General features: G+C 38.5%; 1 protein-coding gene across 18 annotated transcripts in view; it reads left to right on the forward strand.

Annotated features, from left to right (window-relative positions):
• Shab (Shaker cognate b) overlaps window positions 1-21600 on the forward strand; it is a 62626-nt gene that overhangs the window by 31211 nt on the left and 9815 nt on the right. For 12 of the 18 annotated variants that reach the window (XM_041775517.2, XM_070285328.1, XM_070285329.1 and 9 more), the window contains 5 exons: window positions 2145-2619; window positions 2773-4180; window positions 12314-13157; window positions 19139-19350; window positions 20339-20749. In XM_041775517.2, the coding sequence (XP_041631451.1) occupies window positions 2780-4180; window positions 12314-13157; window positions 19139-19350; window positions 20339-20749 (2868 nt within the window). In that variant the 5' untranslated portion in view covers window positions 2145-2619; window positions 2773-2779. Of the gene's footprint in view, window positions 1-2144; window positions 2620-2772; window positions 4181-12313; window positions 13158-14042; window positions 14133-15697; window positions 18217-19138; window positions 19351-20338; window positions 20750-21600 lie in introns of those variants that run through there. The other 6 variants (XM_070285331.1, XM_070285338.1, XM_070285336.1 and 3 more) reach the window with 4 other exon arrangements.

Genomic DNA, 21600 nt, shown 5'->3' on the forward strand with positions numbered 1-21600 from the left:
ATTAAAATGGGAAATTAATTGCATTCTGCCACGGCGTTTTAGCCTCAAGGCAATTCAACAGGTTCCAAGGTGAAGTTGGCCACTTCACACACAAACACACACGCACACACACACACAACACTTGTACACATCCTGTGCCCGAGAATTAATTGTCGAGCTGCGGGGCTAACGTGTTGCATGCATTCCAAATAACAAAACAAAACAAACAGAATAAATAAAAATAAAAAACATAGCTCGCAGAACTATGAGTTTGCATGCAGTTTAGTTTCATTTTGCGCCAGAAATAATTGCAATACAAAAAAATAAAGAGAAAAACTTTTGCCTTTGGCTTCGCACGCGATTAAAATAAATGAGAAACTCAAGCAGCGCGAACAAAAGCTTTCAATTTGATCAAAAAATGTGGAATATCAACTGGAGTTGTACCTCGAAAAAATAAGCTATATAATAAAAAATATAATTACAATAATTTTATGGCAGAAATAATTTTTTTAGAATTTATTTGCATTGAAAATGGAATTTTCTCAAGTAAAAACCGTTCTTACAATTATTTTTACCTTGAAAAATATTTTAAAATATGAATTTAAGAAATATTTTCTAGGGAATTTATTTAATAAAACATAAAATATTTAAGATATTTTTAAAGAAATACATTTAAAATTTTTTTGGGTTAGTAGAAGTCAAATATAAATTTTCTATGAATTTATAATTGAATCCATTGTAAATCTTGGAAGAAAAAACTTTGTTACTTCCCTTTATTAAACCAAAATAAATTATTAAATGAATTTAATTATATTTTATTATAGATATCTAAAATATAATTCCTATACTAATTTCCCTGAAGTTCATCACACCCTTGGGGGCAAGAACTCCACCCATTAGCTACAAACTCGCCAGAAATGTTGTCAAAAATGTGAGTACTTGAGCTTTGGCATTGCCATTCTCCAATTATATAAGGCCAAAGTGCCCACTTGGAGCCAGGGGAGTCGGGGGGGTTGGGGCTAATAAACAACAATTTAGTCCGGCTAAAATGCAGCAAAACTATATGGTTTGAGCGTCATAATGCCATAACTATAACTCGTATAACTCTTAACCCATGACCCGTGGCACACGCGAGGCGAAAGGGCAGCGAGAGTGACAGGTGGCGCACAAATCTGCAATCTGCATGCGAATGGCTGGCAATGCGACTGCGACTGAATACCAAATGAAGACGTTATTCGGCTGAGGTCAGTTAACATTTCTTTCCCGGCGACTACGCATGGGGCAATCCATTTGAGAAATGCCCGGACCTTATTACTTGCCATTTCCGGCGGTTCGTAAAAATTCAAATTTGATTGCAATGCGGCAGAAAGTAGGAAAATCCAACTGAAAATCGGACTGAAAATCGTACTAAATCTGGGCAAAGGCCAACAAATAACAGGGCAGTGTGCTGGCTGACCCCAAAAATAGACGCATTTAAATGCAAAGGCACAGCCTTCGGCGATTGCAAATTAACGCTAATAAATAAAAGAGACGCGACCTCGATTTTCGCCGAAGGGGTAAGAATTCTCCAAACAAACGCAGTATTCATTTGCATATGCAATTATGCGATAATTGCCGCTGGCCCTAAAAAGTATGCTACGGCTCTGGCAAGAGGGTGAAAATGGGGGCTGGGAAACTTCCACCCGCTGATTGGGTTCCCTATCTTATCAGTTGTCCGCAACTATTGATTTATAGTCCCACTGATGGGGCGCACAGTGGGCGTGGCATTTCAAAATAGCGTGATTCAATAAGCGAGTTTCTGGGTAAGTGATTCATGGCGGTGACCTCGAAGTGATATTGGGAATAGTAATGAAGTGGGTGGGGTTTTTTTTTTTTAAGTACTTTTTTGGCAAAAAATATTTAAGTTAATTTTTTCTTATATATATCTTTGTACATATATATATAATTTATATAATGTATAAATCTATGTATATAATCTATAGAAAGTAATCTAGCTTTCCCTGTGTATCCCACTGTCCACCTGGAAAGCTTGATTACACGGCACGCATAATTAAGGTGCTCGGCATTTACGCAGCTTATCGACCATCGATATGCGGTCAGATATAATTGCTTTACCATAAGCAACTCTTACTGATATTGCTCTTCGTTTTCCCTATAAATTGCAGCTATTGCCCCCACAAAATGCTGCCAAACCACGCCTGAGCCTCAACCTCAACTCAACCTGAACCTGGGCCTTTCAACCACGAATCAAGGCCAGAACACAAACTGTGATCATAGACATAACAACGAGAATTGCCGCTGGAGCACTTGGCCCGAGAGAGTTCAATACCCAGAAGGACATCGTCACGACCACAAAGAACACAGTCAGTCCCGGAAGCCAGAAAGCCAAAAATGAGGGAGGCCGACAGGAGTACAAAGGACATAGCCAGCAGCCTGCCAGACCGCAATTGAAGGATTTATAGAGCCGCAGATATATATATAGATATATATAGAGACCGGGCCGGATAATCGGAATCAATTGCCCCGGCGATAGCAATCGGAGGAGCAGCAGCAGAGGACCAGAGCTGAGGAAAAGCGGAAAAGAGGGGCAGCACACACACCAACGGAGGCTGTAATGACGACAATTGACGCGATGTAGCGGTAAGTTCGAAAGACACTAAATTACACTAGAAGAAATAGGTTTTATAAGCCAAAAAATATTATACAAAATATTTTAAAATAGTAGAAGTTCCCCCTTATAATTTCTCTCTGTTCTGTTTGGCTTATAAATCTCTTTCTTTCTCGATTTTACAGCAGACTTATGGTCGGCGAACGCGACAGGGACCGTGAGGCGGTACGCTGGGCAACGGGTGAATCGACACCGCTCCAAACCAATAATGGAGTATTACAAATGGTCGGGCAATTGCAAGGTGGACAGGCTGCTGGCCAGCAACAGCAACAGCAGCAACAAGCGACTCAGCAACAGCAACTCTCGAAACAGCAGCAGCAGCAGCTTCAGCAACAGCTGCAGCAGCAACACAAGCACCAGCAGCTGCAGCAGCAGCAGCAGCATCAGGAGCAGCAGCAACTCCTGTATCAGCAGCATGCAGCTGCAACTAATGCAACCGACATGGGCGACAATCAGCCGTACTATGACACCAGCGGCAACGTCGACTGGGAGCGGGCAATGGGAGCCGCTGGAGCTGGTGCATATGGTGGCCTCGGCCTCGGATCTCTCCCAGCAGCTGGCGGCGGTGCTTATCACCTTGGGCCAGCTGGTGCCGCTGGTGCACGCCAGTTGGATTACGCTGATGGCGGCCACCTTGCTGGCCCATCCGCCGGAAATGCTGCAGGTCTTTCTGCGGGATCTACAGCGGGAGCGGGAGCAGCAACAGGATCAGGTGCAGGATCAGGAGCCACAGCAGGAGGAGCAGGAGGAGGAGGAGGAGGAGGAGCAACACCAGCAGCAGCAGGCAAGGAGGTTCGCTACGCCCCATTCCCAGTCGCATCGCCAACGCACTCGATTCCCACAACGTCACAGCAGATCGCTGGCAGCGTCGGTGGCGGGGGCGTCGGTGGCGGAGGCGGAGGTGAATCAATTTCAGGTGGCATGCCCACCCAGAGCCAGAGCCAGAGCCAGAGCCAGAGCCAGACCACCGGCGCCCTGCAGCGGACACATTCCAGATCCATGTCCTCCATACCGCCGCCCGAGCCATTCATGATAGCCCAGTCCAAGGCGGTGAACAGTCGCGTGTCCATCAATGTGGGCGGCGTCCGGCACGAGGTGCTGTGGCGGACGCTGGAGCGACTGCCCCACACGCGGCTCGGGCGGCTGAGGGAGTGCACCACCCACGAGGCCATCGTGGAGCTGTGCGACGACTACTCATTGGCCGACAACGAGTATTTCTTCGACCGCCATCCGAAAAGCTTCAGCTCCATCCTGAACTTCTATCGCACCGGCAAGCTGCACATCGTCGACGAGATGTGCGTGCTTGCGTTTAGCGATGATCTGGAGTATTGGGGCGTCGACGAGCTGTACCTGGAGTCCTGCTGCCAGCACAAGTACCATCAGCGCAAGGAGAACGTTCACGAGGAGATGCGCAAGGAGGCGGAGTCCCTGAGGCAGCGTGACGAGGAGGAGTTTGGCGAAGGTAAATGCGCCGAATACCAGAAGTATCTGTGGGAGCTGCTCGAGAAGCCCAACACCAGTTTCGCCGCCCGGGTAAGTCCAGTCGGTTGCCCCGACTTAAGGTATTATAGTGTCCTGTTACTCCAATATCCCAAAGAAAAAAAAATGATCCTAAAGATTCCCCACAACAGAGAAAAATTTGTAATTGCTTAAGAATTATAAAACTAATGTTCTGATACTTATTTAAATTTTGATAAATATAAATTTTTCTCTGTGTAATACCTTATTCCCCAAATCCAATTACCCAACGATTCTCATAGATGTGTTCGTATTGTGTTTCTAACCGTTGAACTGTGAAACTGTGTCAATGTCAAGCGTAAGATATATATATCTCTTTAGTTCGATAACCAGATAATATCCCCAGATATATCCCCCTCCCAACCGAGTTATTTTGAACCTCTTGAGTTCTTCACTTACATCTTGAGTTTACTCTTTTGTAGTTGAACTTTGGTTCTGTGCAAAGTCACTATTATTTTTACACTATCGCCAAGTACTTTGCACTCTGTAATATATATAACTCAGCCAACGAGCAGATCAGAGTATAGTGTAAGAATAACAGCAACATATCTCTATCTCTACCTCTATAACTCTCTCTATATATAAATATTTATATATACAATATATATACCACTCTCTCAATGCTGTACAAAAATCCGCCAAACCATCACTTGCTTTTGCGACTCAGATACAAAAAAAAAAAAAAAAAACTACAAAGATATGCTTGCACTCTGAAAAGATATAATATACATACTCGTTACTTATTCTCGTTACTCGTTACTGGTTACTCGCTACTGGTGTTAAGCGCTACTGGGAATGTCCGCCAGTTATCTGTACTCAGATATTATCCCATATATAAATGCCGCTTCCTGGCGCGCCGATCCTTTGGGATCCACATCAGTGTTTTTGTACATACCGCTGGCTCATGTGTGAATATCCCATATACAAAGTGCTTCCAGCTTTTGTGCCGCCCACACACATATATCGTACAGTTTGGAACTGGACCTACATCGGACAGATAGAGTCTTCTTCCCTCGAACGGAACCGGAAGTTCCCAGATCTGCGATTAGAGTAACCTCACAAATACAACGTTGAAAAAAAATGAGAAAGAGTTTTCGGCACTTTTTTGAGTTTGATTTGAGTTCAGTTACGTTCACCCCATAATTTCTGCTTTTGCCTAAACCACTCCCACCCTTTATTCTAGACTAAGATGCATTTTATGTTTTTAGTTTGAGTTTCTTCGGTTTTAGTTCGAGTCTTAGTGTAAACGAAACACGCGACGACACCCAGAGAAGAGTTCGAATCCTCAAAAGGCTAAAAATACAAAAAGATCAAACTAGAACTGATCCAAAATTGTTATTACTAATAATCGTTTCTAATCTAATCCAGTCTTTTTTACATCACACACAGTTTTTTGCGAAATTGACAAGCCCTGTATACATACAATATATATTATATATAAACCTATTTATATCTCTACTATAATTAATACGTATATCTCTCTTAATTGTTGATGATGATGGTGAAGTTAATCTCTCTCTGTTTCTCCCCCAAAACCCCAAACAACCCCATGTAACAATGTTTGGGAATGGGCAATAAGCGATATGACCAGGCGGCAGGTGTGCTGTAGAAATCCTCGAAAATATTGTAACGAACAAGGACTCTGGGGAGAAGTGGCCATCTTCGTGTTGTAATACATTTCCATTTTCCATGTGCTAGGGGGGAAAATACCACTAGGTCTTGGGTCGACGGGTCAGAATGTTTCGGGGGACTTTTATACAGTTCCCCATTCTGCCCCCGACCTTGTACCATATATCCTAATAGTCCCGATCTTAAGCTTAAGCTTTTCAAGTCCCGGGCACAACACATTATCACACACACACATACATACACATCTATAAATAACCCCATGTGAAAAACACTCGCATAATACCACGAATTTTGAGGCTTCAGCTTGTAATATACAGCCGATAATTTGCCCCGATTTTCTGCATTAGCTTTGGCTTTAACCAAAAATATAAATATATATCTTTTGGTGGGAGAATGGAAATAATTACAACATATTTGGGTGCATCTCCTATAATTTTTCATTCGATTTTCGGTTCAATTTTTATTTGAATTATGTACTTTTTATTTTCATACTCTCATTTAGGTTTAACTTTTTAATTTTCTCTTTAGTTTGTTTAAAATTCATGGAAAGCATTCCCAGAAATTTCTAAAAACTTATTTAGATTTTCGCAAGAATGAGATCTCTTTTCGTGATTTTGATTTCAAGAATTTTTAATTTAAAACTTTTCTGTTGCATTTTAAAAGGTAATGAAAAATTTCCAGAGCCCTTTGCCAGTTGTACTTTTTATCGTATTTTCATTTTTACGTTTTTCTTCGACAACTAACTATAGTTTTCCAGTCAGAGAGACAGAAGAAACTAACCAAAGATTTTTTAGTTCTGTACTTTTTTGGTTTATTTTTAATACCACGCCTAAACACATCCTTTTTTCAACGAAATGATAAATATGAGAACCAAACAAATCTAGCTCTGATCTAATAACCAAAGCAGTTAACAAAATCCGACTCAGAAAACTCAGTTGAAATCTTCGCCTCGTTGAAAGCGACAAACAAAAGCTCGCCCACAAGACAAACAAAACAGAAAATAATACCCGAAAATACTCCAAAAATATTCAAAAACTTTTAACTATATTTTTTTTCTTATACTATAAATACACTACGAAAAGCAACAACAACAATAAACAAAACGGAAACTAAAATATCCAAAATTGTTGTTCAGTTGTTTGTGTGCGCCTTTTGTGTTGACCTTTTCCGTTTCCGTTACTGTTCCGTTCCGTTCGTTCCCATTGGCGGTATACTATGATATATGTACATATCTCTCTATGTCGTATATAAACCGTATATATTTTCTATATTTGAATATTTGATGTCATGTTGTAAACTCGTGTGTATTGCATCTGGAAGATAAATTTATTTAACTCTCCTTGTTATTGTGTTTTAACCGATTTCCTTTATAGCTATTGGTCAATTGATTACTATCTCCTTCCACACACCCCCAACTCACACACAAACACACAGACACTGAAACAAACACACACAACAAATTATACACGAATTGAAACACTTGGAGAAACGTCTACTACGGTGTCTTTGAAGTCTCTTAGAAATCCTCTCTTAAAGTCAGCATCTTCCAATCAGAGTTCTATCTTTCATCCTTAAAGTAGAGAAAAGAAATCTCCCCGTTGATTTCCCCTTTTAGTTTTAGTCTTTTGATTTTTCGGTTTACGAGACCTCCCCGTACCCAAAAAAAAAAACAAGAATAAAAAGAATATCGATCGAACAAAATCTCCAACTTGAAATATTAACCCACCAAATTTGCTGCATTTGAATGCCACTAGTATAGAATTTCGTCGTAGTCGATTCGTACTGAATTCTATAGCCGTTTGTATCGAATTTTGTTTGTTTTTTAGTGAGTCGAACAAAGTATGCGAACCAACTCATGCACCACCCACCAAAAAAACCACCCAAAAACACCCCCTACAATCTCCCACCAAACCTCCCAAAAAGTATAAAAATAAAAAACCACCGAAAAACGAAACCGCAAAACGAACAACCCGTAAATAAAACACTTCACGTGAAACCAAAATGCAAAACCTGATCAAATATTTTTAAGCCGGAACTTGGTTTCCGAACGACACACAGATACACCTAAACACACACACAACCACACACCAAACACGGCGACACACTGAGCAAAAAACCAGCTCAAGTCTTGCACCCTTTTTGAATTTCAATTGAATGTCATTTTCCGTTTACCGACCCAAAGTTTACCCTTTTTGATCTAGATTTAGTTTAGTACGGATTGTAAATTTGTATATTCCTATAAATATCGTATATATCTCAATATATTCGAAACTCTTTTGTCCCGATTTTCTTGTCGCATGTCTTGTTTTTTGACTGTTTTTATGACTTTCCTCTTTATTTCTCCGTCCCCCAACTCTCAGTTTCACCTTTTTCACCTGTCTCTGTCACCTTTATCTATCCACACACTTTGCTTCACCTTGCCCTGAGATCTTGTCCTGTTATCCATCGACTTTTCATAACTTGTAATTCAAGTGGATTTCAGCCAGGTTCAGGGAAGTTAATTCAAATTTAATATCCTATTTTCGATGCGATTGCAAAGGTTGTTTGATTTTTTAACAATTAAAAATATGAAAAATTATGTACGTTTAGATAGTTTATAAATTTCAAATTAGGAAATAACAAGCTTTAAAATATAATAAAAAGATTAAACGTAATTTACAGTATTTATTTCCGATTTTAAAAGCTTTATTGGCTTCAAATAAAATTTCCTACAATTTTTTAGACCCAACAAATCGAAAATATAACATTTTTATACCCCCAAAACCTTTGCAAAAGTATCCTTTACCCTTCGGACCACCGATGATCAGCTTCCTTTGACGCTTTGAGTTTCCCCTCATTTTTTATGTAAATCTTGTGGCTCTGTTGTCCAGCGGCTTTATAGAGTACAATTTTTTGAGTTTTTGTAGGCCTCGAGCAGCAGCAGCAACAGCAGATACAGCTTTTGGCGACTGGCTTCGCTTTGAACTTTGTAGTTAGTCTGTGAGTTTTGTGCATATTTTCAGTTACCTCTTCAGTTTCGATTTAGTTAACCAAACCGAGACTGTGATCAAGTAAGCCAGCTAGTACTTGGAGTATTTGCGATATCATGTTTTACTTTCAACCCAGCGAACCCTGTATCAGCTAGAAACCTCAATCCCGGAACCCTAGAAACCAAAACCAAATACCCCCCAAAAACCACCTCCATGACTGAGCAGCAATGGTAGCAGTTCCAAAATCCAAAACCCAGTAATGCCAAAGTGATAATTCGCACACAACTTTTTTGTTTACGAAACATCCCTCCAATGCATTCTGTTCAAATCGAAAGCGAAATAAGAATCGAAAGTAAATTAGTTTGTAAAGTACAAGTTTTCATCACCATCTCAAGTAGATTGTTGTTACCCTCCGCCTCCGCCTCAATCCCACAATCCCCGAATTTCCTCTGGAAATTTAATTAACTTTCCCGAAGTTTGAAACAGACCAAAGACCACTTCAATTGCAATCAGTTCTCTCTCTCTCCCCCCCCAAACTCTCTTTCTGTCTCTGTAACTATAGCCATAACCCCTTACTATCTTTGTCTCTTTTTAAGCCCCTGGTGTGACCTCTTTCGCACTTGTATCTTGTATCTGTACTACTCTTCTTCTCATCGTATGAAGCTCTAGCTAAATAGCACCATCAAATTATTTTCTCTCTCTTTTCGGTTCTCCGTTTTCTTTTACGTTTCCTTGTGAGTTTGTGTATCTTTTAGTGTGTGTTTCGTTTATCCTTACGTAATGACTCTCCTTCTTGACTATATGTATCTTTTGTCTAATAACTGCATAATATCTGTATCTTTAACCTTTTGTATCTATATACGTAGAACAAGCCATAAGCCATAACTAGAGAAGTCAGCTCATCCAACAAGGAGGCAGAAATGTCAAATATAAAAATTGAACCTCAGCTTTCCCCCCCGCCCCCACATTTTCCACGATCCAGTTCCAGATCCCAATTCCAGATCCGATTCCGTTTCCGAAACCAGAACTGCGTGGTTGCGTACAGTGGCCTACTATGGTAGATCTGGACACTCACAAAGAGTTATCTATGCATACCACCACTTTGGGGGCGTGGCATGTCCAAGATGTTCAAGCTCTATAACTCTATAACTCTATATCTCTCTATCTTTCACTCTGCCTCTCTATATATCTGTCTTCTTTTAGTCGAATGCCATTGGCTAATTCCAAGGGCACACTTTTAAGCAATTGATATTTATCGATAAATGATTTATTTTAGTAAACAACAATATATTGGTAAATAAAAATATATCTATATATGTTTTTTCAACACTGAAATGTTTCTTTTTACCCAAAATAGTTTATGATTTTAATATTTAGACTTGTTATTAATTTTAAAATTATCGATAAATTCGATAAACAAGCCAAATTTCAGATAACCCAGAAAATGTAAAAAGTTGTGCCCCAGGAATTAGTCACACACTCACACACGCCTCTTAAGACATAAAGACATACCACACTTCTCACTCAGCCTCTCTCTCAGACACACACACACATAGACACCACATGACCTAAAGCCCAGATACAAATTCGGATTCGGATTCAGATACAGTCTAAGGCCCAATGTGGCAATCAGGAGGCGCCTTCCATCTTTCATTTTCCATCTGGCATTGAAACTGCAAATGAAATTTTGCATTCGCATTTGTGACAGGTCCTCTCTGCCCTCTGAAAAATCCAATTTTCCACCCTGCCCCCCTCCGCAACACTTCCAAACACTTCAATCTCTGCAATTGGCAGTTTTTTGGTAAATTAAATGTATTATTTAGAACAAAACCAATAATTCAAATTGTTTATGTGTGTTTGTGTATATTGAAAGGAATCTATCCGTCCAATAAATGCATCATTTCAGGGCTATCTGTGTGACAGATGCAATTATTTGATGGCCCAGTTTTCGATTTCTAATTTCTAATTTGTAATTTCTAATTTACAATTACTCACTTGGTTTTTCGTTTTTCCTTTATCTCGTAATTGTGATACCTTTTAGCTCGTTTGCTACGAAAGTTATGCATTTGGATTTGAATTTGAATTTGAATTAAACTTTGACTTTAAATTAGAACTTCTTCCTTTTCGTTGTCATTTGCTAGAACTATCATAAAAAAAAACCCATCCTTGAGATATGTACTTTGATTTCCCACAACCATAATTTTCCAATTTTTCCGAAACAAGAAAAAACCATATAAAAAAGAAAACAAATACACATACTCGTACAGCGAATGAGCAAAACACGCCGATAAATACAAAATTGTTTGTCCAATTGGTATTCAAACGAAGAACGAAGAATGGTGATTAATTTGTAAGGGAATATATTTGAGATTTGAAAATAAAAAAAAAGATTTTAAAGTCGACTGCAGTCCCCAAGGGTAGCGTCTCTTATTTTGACGACGGAGTGCCCCCCCTGGTTCACCCTCATACCATAATATATAGATCCAATTAGACACACACACGTATAGCAAATATGTATGTAGGTGTGTTATGTCCTTGTGTTGCGTCATGTGATCTGTCCCCACAACAAACTCTAAACAACTAAACACACACACTAAACAACCAACCAACCACGAACCACCAGAGCCACGAACCACGAACCACTAACCACTTACCACTAACCACTTGCCACTTACAAACAATCAACAACCACTTGCCCCACTCACAAGCCCACACACTCAGAAACACCCAGAGAAAGAGTTGATCTAGACTAGAGACCCACTGAGCTCCAAAAGCTTCGAGACCTAGGAAAAAATATACAAAAAAAAATATACATTAAATGAATATATAATAAAAACCCAACCCATGTTTTCGTTTGTGTGTTTTCGTTTGTTGCCAACCTTTGATTTCAATCTTTTTTGGTTTATTTGATGAAGAAGGATTCACGACAAATAAAATATATACTTCACATATAGTACAGCAGCCTTTGAAAAGTACAAAAAATAAAAACCGATCAGGAAAGCCAACCAAGTCCCTGAATGAAACGAAAAGGTTATAGGAAACAAACCCCTTTAAATAGAAACTGAAACGAAATGAAATAGGAAAAACGATCAGGATAAACTTCTCAACTAAACTTCGATTGCAGGTTAAACCTGCTTTAGGAAAACAATTTTTAACAGGCCAAGATTCGACTAACAACCTCGAAAAGCTAACTAAATGTTTGCTTAACCCCAAACAAAAATCAAACCAAAAAAAAAAACAGAATCAAAGTGAACTCTTTATGAGGAGAACTCGCTGAACTTTGCTGATTGTTGTAACCATGTTTTTTCGATTAATTAAACAAAAAAAAAACCAAACCAAAAGTAGCTGTGTATAAATGACAGACTTACTCGTACTATATTATTGAATGAACGTATCGTGTTATGTACCTAAATACCAACAAAATACCTTTAAAAAAAAAAACAAAAACAATACAATACCCTATTATCGTTGTGATTTGATTGCATTGAAAATTGAATCGTTGCTGAATCATGGTCTCGACAAAGTCTCGATTGTTCTTTACCGTTCGCAGGTTATCGCAGTGATATCCATACTATTCATAGTCCTGTCTACCATAGCCCTGACGTTGAACACCCTACCACAACTACAACACATTGACAACGGTACACCACAGGATAATCCGCAATTGGCAATGGTTGAGGCCGTGTGTATCACGTGGTTCACTCTAGAGTACATACTTAGGTTTAGCGCCTCGCCGGACAAGTGGAAGTTCTTTAAGGGCGGCCTTAACATAATCGATCTATTGGCAATACTCCCATACTTTGTTTCGTTATTTCTATTGGAAACGAATAAGAATGCAACGGACCAGTTCCAGGATGTGCGTCGGGTGGTGCAGGTCTTTCGCATCATGCGCATCCTGCGAATCCTTAAGCTGGCCCGTCACTCAACGGGCCTGCAGTCGTTAGGCTTTACGCTGCGTAACTCATATAAGGAACTCGGTCTACTAATGCTGTTCCTGGCCATGGGCGTTCTCATATTTTCTTCGCTGGCATATTTTGCCGAAAAGGATGAAAAGGATACAAAATTCGTTTCAATACCGGAAACATTTTGGTGGGCGGGTATTACAATGACAACTGTTGGCTACGGGGACATCTATCCCACAACTGCACTGGGAAAGGTTATTGGTACTGTGTGTTGCATATGCGGTGTTCTGGTAATCGCTTTGCCTATTCCCATCATCGTTAACAATTTTGCTGAATTTTATAAGAATCAGATGCGACGCGAAAAGGCCCTCAAGCGCCGTGAGGCACTCGATCGTGCCAAACGCGAGGGCAGCATTGTCTCCTTTCATCATATCAATCTGAAAGATGCGTTCGCCAAGTCCATGGATCTCATCGATGTGATTGTCGACACAGGTAAGATATCAATTACGTGCCCTAAATACCTACCTTACTATCGATGTATCAATATATCTATGTGCCTTGCCTTACTTATCTACTAAACCAAAGTCCCACTGAAAGGGAACTATCTCCTAGCCTTCTAGATCCTTGAAGCCCCCACAATCCCTCGCCTCATGCTATGCTTACTATGTCCCACCATCTGTGTTGTATCTCCATAGAAAAATATAACTAAAGATATATATTTTTCTGTGTTTATACCTATATTTTCCCTTTCTAATTAAACGCTTACTCTTGTGTAGATTTATGCCTTGGCTTTCCAAGTACACTTTTACTTTCAGCATGCACTTTTGTTCTTCGCTTTTTCTCTCCATCAGTTCAAATTGGTTTATTTCCGTATTTCGTTCAGTTGTAAGCTGTATCTCTAGAATCCAGCCAAGAGGCGTGTAAATAGCATATTCCACAGGAGTCGGACGAGAGTCCTGCGACTGCGCTGAGCCGTAAGATGATAGAAATTGTTGAACCGTTCAGAGACTTACGTTCGATTGATCAATTGTAAACTAGTTAAGCGATTTGACTTACTCTTAAGTTTCGTAGCTACAAAATAGACCCACAAATAAAAAACACCCCAAGAGACAAAACACACAAACACACACACAGATAATGGTCAATTAGGCAAATGCTTTTGTACTTAGCGCATTAAACGAGGAAATTAGTGGGGTTTTCACTTGTACAAAGCACACCGTCTCTCTCTCTCTCTCACACACACCACCTCTGCTGTACAAAAAGCCCGCGCGCCTTCAAGTAGGCAATGGAATCTCCCACAAAAGCCGCTGAAAGCCCAAGTTAAACCCTAAAACCCGCTCAACCTCTCAACCCTCCGACGTGTGTATTTTATTTTAGGCAAGCAAACAAATGTCGTGCATCCGAAGGGTAAAAGACAAAGCACCCCCAATATAGGCAGGCAGACCCTCGATGTGCAAAGTGCTCCAGGTGACTACATTGCGTATACGTAGCCTAGTCCACACTATATCCGTACCGCTACAAAATGTATCTATATAAAAACTATTCTCCATAAAATGCCACTTAAAAGTAGTAGCCTTTGACAACCGCTAGAAACACACACACACAAAGAAGACACTGACACGACACGAAACACGCGCCAACCTACAGCCACACTATATTGTACTATATTCGCACACTATCTCTCTGGAGTTCTCTCTCTCTCTCTCTTTCTCTTTTCTCTGGTATCCTAGAATATATTTTGGTATACAATATAGTCCAGTTTTAGCTTAAATATAGGGAGAGAATCACACGGCTTTAGCTTGTATTTAGCTTTGGCTTAGTGGAGAAATTAGAAAGGATGTTGCAGGTGTGCTGGAAAATAATTTTTAAATGTAAAAAAAAAAATATTTAAAAAATATATATATTTCAAAAATATTTAAAATGTCTTAAGAGATTACTAAAAAAATATTTAAAATATAATCAAAATTCTATAATTAATATATATATATACTAAAAATTAATAAAAGAGAAAGGGTTTGTTTTTAATCACAGTAATCCTTAGAAATATATTTATTAAAATGTGGGATAACTTTTTGGTAAAATAATGTTGAATTTAATTTAAAAATCTTGTTTTATTATCCTTTTACTATTCATTTCATAACTTTAATTAAAATGTAGTTAAATATATATTTTAAAATGGAAATGTGATAAAATCAAGTAGTTCAAACATTCAATAATTTATTTATTCATTGACATCCAGCACAGTTGCAAATTCAAAATAATTATAATAACTATAAAGTTTTGCCCCCTCTCAGTTGTGGTCATCCTGTATATATAGGAAAAGGATATATAGCTAGTGATTAGCTAGGCAATTGCTGTTGCAATTTGTTGCGTTGTTCGGTTTTCAGTTTGCCTTCCGTTAAATTGAGTTTGCCTAATTGCTGACTTGAGTTGGACATTTGCCAAAAGTGAATTGTGTGAATTATGATGATGATAAAATTTGCTACTCATTGCTTGATTCTTTGTTTTTCGAACCGCCCCACACACAACCATAGCAAATTTGAATGCTCAACATAGAGTTTAAACATTTCGAATCTGAAAAAAAATATATATATATTTATATAAATACAAACAAACATTTTTTGAAAATTTTCAAGTGCTGATTACATACAATTACGATATATAAACACGACTACACACATAAGCCCATAATGATGTATATGCTCATTCTCTTAGCCAAAACGTAGTTGTACTTTAGCGAATCGAAGTCGTTGGGCTTACAACCCCAAGGCCTAGAAATATTAGACTCCAAATATATCCTACCTACAACGTGTTCTTTTCTCTGCTCTCTTCTTTTTCTACTTTCTGCTCACGATTTTCGAATTTTCCCGAAATCATACCAAACATTTTACACTCACTCAAAACACAAATACAAATATTCGATCCAAAAAAAAAAAAAAAATGCAAAATTCAAAATTACAAAAATAAAAAACACTGAAAAAAACAAACAACTACTTAAAATAAAAATTAAATGCGGCTGATTTTCGAAATAGGCGAGAAAAACACACTGATCGAGGCACCGCCGCTGCCATCCTTTGGCACACCGCGCCGGCGTGCCCTCTCCGCCAGGATCCAGGAGCTGAACCGCAGCCTGCTGGAGGAGCGCGATGCCCAGCAGCAGAATAGCTCCAGTGACAACGAGGACAGCCGCTAAAAGGATCAAAGGGGCCTCGAACCGCTGCAACCACAGCAACAACAACCAGACCCAAGAAACTAGCAACCAGAAACAAAAACTGTACACTAAGCGAAACTAGCTAAGAGAATGATATATGTAAATTAGACGAGAAGCAAATGCAATTTGTTACAAACACACACCATACACACACACACACACCAATCAATCACACACACACACAACCAAGTCCTAGACTTAAGCGAAAGTACTTCCAGAAAAAGCCAGAAACTATCCATTGGTTAGCAGCTAGCCAGCTTGCTTTTAAGCTTCGAATCAATCAGAGAAAATCAAACGAATTGTGTACTTCCATTTTTGATTTCATTTCCAATTGAATGTTGTGATTAAATGTAACTGCTTTTAGGCGCCAACTCACACACACACACACACACCACAAACCAGCTCCCATACACACACACACCCATGCTGCTGCTTATGAATATTAAGTATACGTAATTGCGCATACGCCATGTTGTACTGTATTCGTATATTGAAAGTTTTGCTAAATGTCCATCAGCACTTGAAAATAAAAAATAAAAAAAACAGAAAATTAAAAAACAAAATAATTAAATTTCCCAAAAACCAAACTCAATGAAAATCCGCTCAAATTTGCTATTGTAACTTATTGATTGCCTTTGCCAGTTTGTGTCTACCTTTGCCATATCCACATTTGGTTTGTCCTCAAGCAAAACTTTCAAGTGCCCAAAGAAAAAAGACAGTTTATAATTTCTAGTGGGTTGCAGCATGTGTGTGTGTGTGTTAGTGCGTGTGTGGGGAATCTTCCAGGAATTAATACATTCCCCATAATATATATTAACTTATATATAAAACCCCTCTAAGGAAATGCTAACACAACACGCCAAAACTCTGAAAATACAATCCGCGTAAGCACAATTTTGATTTAGTCTAAATCTTAGCGATTAACTAGGCCTAAACCTCTATGTAAAACTCCAAGAAGGCATTTATCGAGCGCATTAGTCAAAAGAAAATTCCCTCCATGGACATCAAAAGCACTCCAAGTGGTGGAAAATAATATATATATTAACAGAGCAGAAGTCAGCCTTATTTATGAAATTAGTTGTTGTAGCTGTGAGAGGAGGAGGGATGCTTAGTTTATAATTTAGAGAGTGCATCAGCGATATATAGTACTATATATTCAGTAGGTATACAAATGAAATATACTCGTTCCATATTAGAGATGAGAGAACTTAGCGAAACGATAGCGTTTAACGATTAACGATTAACGATTAACTGGCGAAACGTTCCTAAAACAACGCGCAAGACACAACGGAAAACCAAAATGAAAATTGCCTTATTTAAAGCAAATTGCTCCTAGTTTGCAGCCATACTTTAAGATAGAACAGCTGAAGTTTTGTGTTAAATTGTAAGCCCAACATAAAAAAATATATATAAGCGAGCCGAGCAGTTTATACAGGTTTTAAGTCCCCTTACTTTCGTGTGTGATATATATTTGAACGATTTTAATTATGATTTGCATTGTGTTTCACATAGTTCAAACATTTCTATCATTGCGCTCGAAAAAGAAGCTACCAAAAAATGAATACAAAACCAAATATAAAGAAGCCTTTACGTGCCTTTTACTTAATGTTTTCTCTCCATTTTTCATTCACCATTTTCCCCTCTTTTCCTTAAAATCTCTTCTCTATATATATATACCCTTGTATGTGTGTGTCGTGTCCCCCATTTTAATTTCACATACTTAACGCTTTCGTTCCGAAATTATATCAAATCTTACGCGCTGCATGCTCTAACCTATGAACTATAATCTATAGAAACTGTGTACGCTCTCTTTATGCTCAAGCCATATGTATGATCGATCAAAAGAACATATAGTAAATATATATATATCGTACTAACCCAAGCAAATGTGCTGTACCGTACTGTACTGTGTCCTGTACCCATACTTTTGTGTACTATACTGTTAAAGCCGTAAACAAATTTGTGTGTCTGTGAAATTAGCAATAAAACCAAAAGCCCAACTGCGCTGTATTATTTCATTGTGCTAATCCAAAACAAGATAAGCCCCATATATATACTTGGTGTGTTCAAGGCTTGACCAGATTTTTGAGTTGAAAGGAAAGGTATTTGGGAAAATTTTTACTCATAACCATCATCGTGAGGAACGTTTTCCTCTAACAGTTCAGCCCATTAACTCTCGTTTTTTGTGTTTAGTGCTAATAATACAAGATCACACACAAGAACCTGAATGGCGTAAATGACCATGAATCGGAATTTTGTCTTTTTGGTAAAAATAAAGAACTCTATGTTTCTCACATTTGTTTTGCCGCGTCCACTTGAAGCACTCAGACACTCACAAAGGCCACAACAAGTTTTTAAATGATAATTGAAATGCATTTATCAAATTTTCACAATCAAAATATATCTAAAAGATATTTTTAAAATATATAAACAGTTAAATTTAATTTTAAATTTCACCTCAAAATTTCAAGATAAAATTTAACATTTTTATCAGGGCTTTCCCCTTTCCATTTCCATTTAAAACCCTCTACTTTCAATAGAAATAAAACTACTAACTATACTCAAACTACTATTTAACAACTCTAGTTTAGTTGAATTAGTTTCTAACAGCCATTTTAGCATCACTAAAATTAACTAAATGTTGTTCTAATTCATCTAATCACAAGTACAAGAGTAAGCCCTTAACTTAACCCCAAGTTATAGACGTCGTTCTTCAATGTTGTTCTCACTGTATCCCACTAAAAACTTAAACTTAAAACTAAACTTAACTTAACTTAGCCCTCAACGTTCTTGTGGTCTCCGTCGTCATCGTCGTCGTAACAATTATTAACCCCTCAAAATACAGCGAACGATATAAAAAGCATTCATGAAACTCATTTTCTTTCTTTTTATTCCCTCTTTTGATTTTAAACGATAAAAAAAATCAAAAAACCAAATAAAAACACATTCAAACCAAACCAAAATCCGCTCTAACTCATTACCAAATATATATATATTATATATATTTATGTGTGTGAAATATATATCCCTGTGTATATATCAACACTGGCGTCTGTCGGCTAAACAAATGCGAAACGAAAATGGCGACAAAATGCATTCATGGCTTCTTTGCGCGAAACCCAAAACAACAACAAAACCATACAATCGACATACGATAAAACACGATAATCCGATAACCCGATAACACACACACCTCCCACACACCACTGATCCACTGATCCACACAAAAAAAACACAACACAACCCCGAAACCGCCAAGCAGAAAAGCGCGAGAGTCACACACGTTCACTGAAAAATTGGCACCGTTTAACCCACGCGCTCCGCCGATCGCCCACAGGCCACAATCTCTCGCAAACGGACGGCAACAGCACCGAGGGCGAATCCACCAGCGGACGCAACCCGGCCACCACCGGCACCGGCTGCTACAAGAACTACGACCACGTAGCCAACTTGCGCAACTCGAACCTGCATCACGTAAGTGGTTTCTTGGGGAATTCCCGGTGGGAGTTTCAATGTCTCGTTGTCGGGGTTTTTCGAATCAATCAGAGGGGAAGATGTATAGGAATATAAATTAGGGAGGTTTTTAAAGGAGTTCAAAGTTCACTCTTACTTTTCTAAAATTAAAGATGCATTTATCTTACATTTAGAAATTTTTTAGTTTCTAAGTTTTATTTTTCTTGAATTAAGAAAATATTTAGTTACTTTAAGGTAATAATTTTTGATTTTAAATTAGTTAAGGAACTGATCAAAGCGAATCAGATAAAAAAAAGCCCTACATTTGAGAAAAATAGATTAATTAAGCCCACAAAATTATATTTATGGTGTCTTGTATTGATTTTAGGTTGATTTAGGTTGAAGATTGAAGAACAAAACCATAGAATATTGGAGGGAGTTATGGGTATCACAGATTTGAATAAGTAAAAGTTTAAGCAAAGGGTACTGCCAAGCCTAGAAAGGATTAAGGATTATTTAGGTAACTTTAAAGTATAATATAATTATATTACATTATAAGTTTAAGCAGCAAACTAACAATGTTTCCTAAATAAAATAAGGGAATAAAAGGGGCTTTTACAATTGTAAACGGTACCAAGTCTGACTGCTTACAAAATCTATAAGGAAACCTATAATTACCATTTAATAAAACAAACAATATTGGCAGCCCAAAAAAATCTTTACAAAAATGGGCAAAGAACACCATTTTGGTAAAGGTAATTTATTCATTTATTTTCTTTCTACCAAAACCTATCCATCTGAAATTGATTCGAATAATTATTTGATATATATAATATCCATAAATGTTGTGTGTGTTCCCCTTGGTCCCTGGCCCCTTAACCAAATTGCAATGGTGTCCTTGTAAGTACTCTGTCCGCCATACAAGTAGTTTGATTTTCTATGTGTGTTCTCTCTAAGATATATACTTAGCCAGAAGGATACTAAACCATTTTTCCTCTCGTTTGGCCAGCGTCGCGGATCCAGCTCTGAGCAGGATGCAGTGCCGCCATACAGCTTCGACAATCCAAATGCCCGACAGACCTCGATGATGGCCATGGAGAGTTATCGCCGCGAGCAGCAAATGTTGCAGATGCAACAGTTACAGCAGCAGCAGCAACAACAGCAACAGCAGCAGCAACAGCAGCAGCAACAGCAACTTAAGCCACCGAATGGCGGAGCAGCCACATCCGGAGTGGCCAACAACCTGGCCATGGTGGCTGCCTCAAGTGCAGTCACCGCTGTGGCCACCACCGCCAGTACCAGTAATCCCGGAGGTAATACCCAAGGATCGGAGGGTCCCGAAGGCGCCGAGGGCGGCGATGACGAGGACAACCTCTCGCAGGCCAAGGGCCTGCCCATCCAGATGATGATCACGCCCGGGGTAAGTCAGAGATTCGCAGGATAGCAGCGGCCATTACCCATAACCATATACTCGCAAATTCGTATATCTTGAATATCTTAATGTTTTCAAAGTTCCTAAATCGTATCCGTATCCTTATGTATTAGTAAATGTGAAGCCGTTGAAGCTGGATCGAAATATACTCAAATAATTCCAATTATTACCCCAATTATATGTATATTTCTCACGTTTGGTTCGTTCTCATTTGCCAGGAAGGAAGATGGTTGAAAATTGTTTTTGAGTTTCTTCGTATCCCAGAGTATTTTCCTTAGTTTTCCAATATATTGGCAGCCTTTTTTTGTAGTCCTTAGTCTCTACCCCTAGTTTAGCTTCATGTTCTCTCTATCTTTTGATTTGATTCACCACAAATTGTTGATTAGAAAGAAATTTACAAAAAAAATAAAATAAAACTCTTGAGAACAAAGCCAAGTTCTTTAACAACAACAACTATACACATTTCAACTTTTAGATTTTACGGGGACGCAGTAAGGAGGTACATTCAAAGTATACACAAAGAACTCAACTACTCTAAATACTCTCTACTCTACTCAACTCGAATGCATTTGTGCCACAGCTAAATATCCTTAAATGTCCTTGTCTTTGATTGATTTTGAATGGATTTGCGGATTGATCTTGTCTTCTTTTCAGTGGCTGAAACCAATGCTGAACCTTATCCTCTTTTTTTATTTTGTAACAGAACAAAGAGCATTTGCAGAAGGAATGCTGCATAGAATTCTATTAATTTCTCTTATTATATAATTTAATAAATATATTAAAATAATATATTAATATCGATCGAATGTTCTTTCGGAGCTGCATAGAATTCCCCTGAT

This window comes from Drosophila kikkawai, chromosome 3L, assembly GCF_030179895.1.
Source record: "Drosophila kikkawai strain 14028-0561.14 chromosome 3L, DkikHiC1v2, whole genome shotgun sequence".
Classification (NCBI taxonomy): Eukaryota; Metazoa; Arthropoda; class Insecta; order Diptera; family Drosophilidae; genus Drosophila; species Drosophila kikkawai.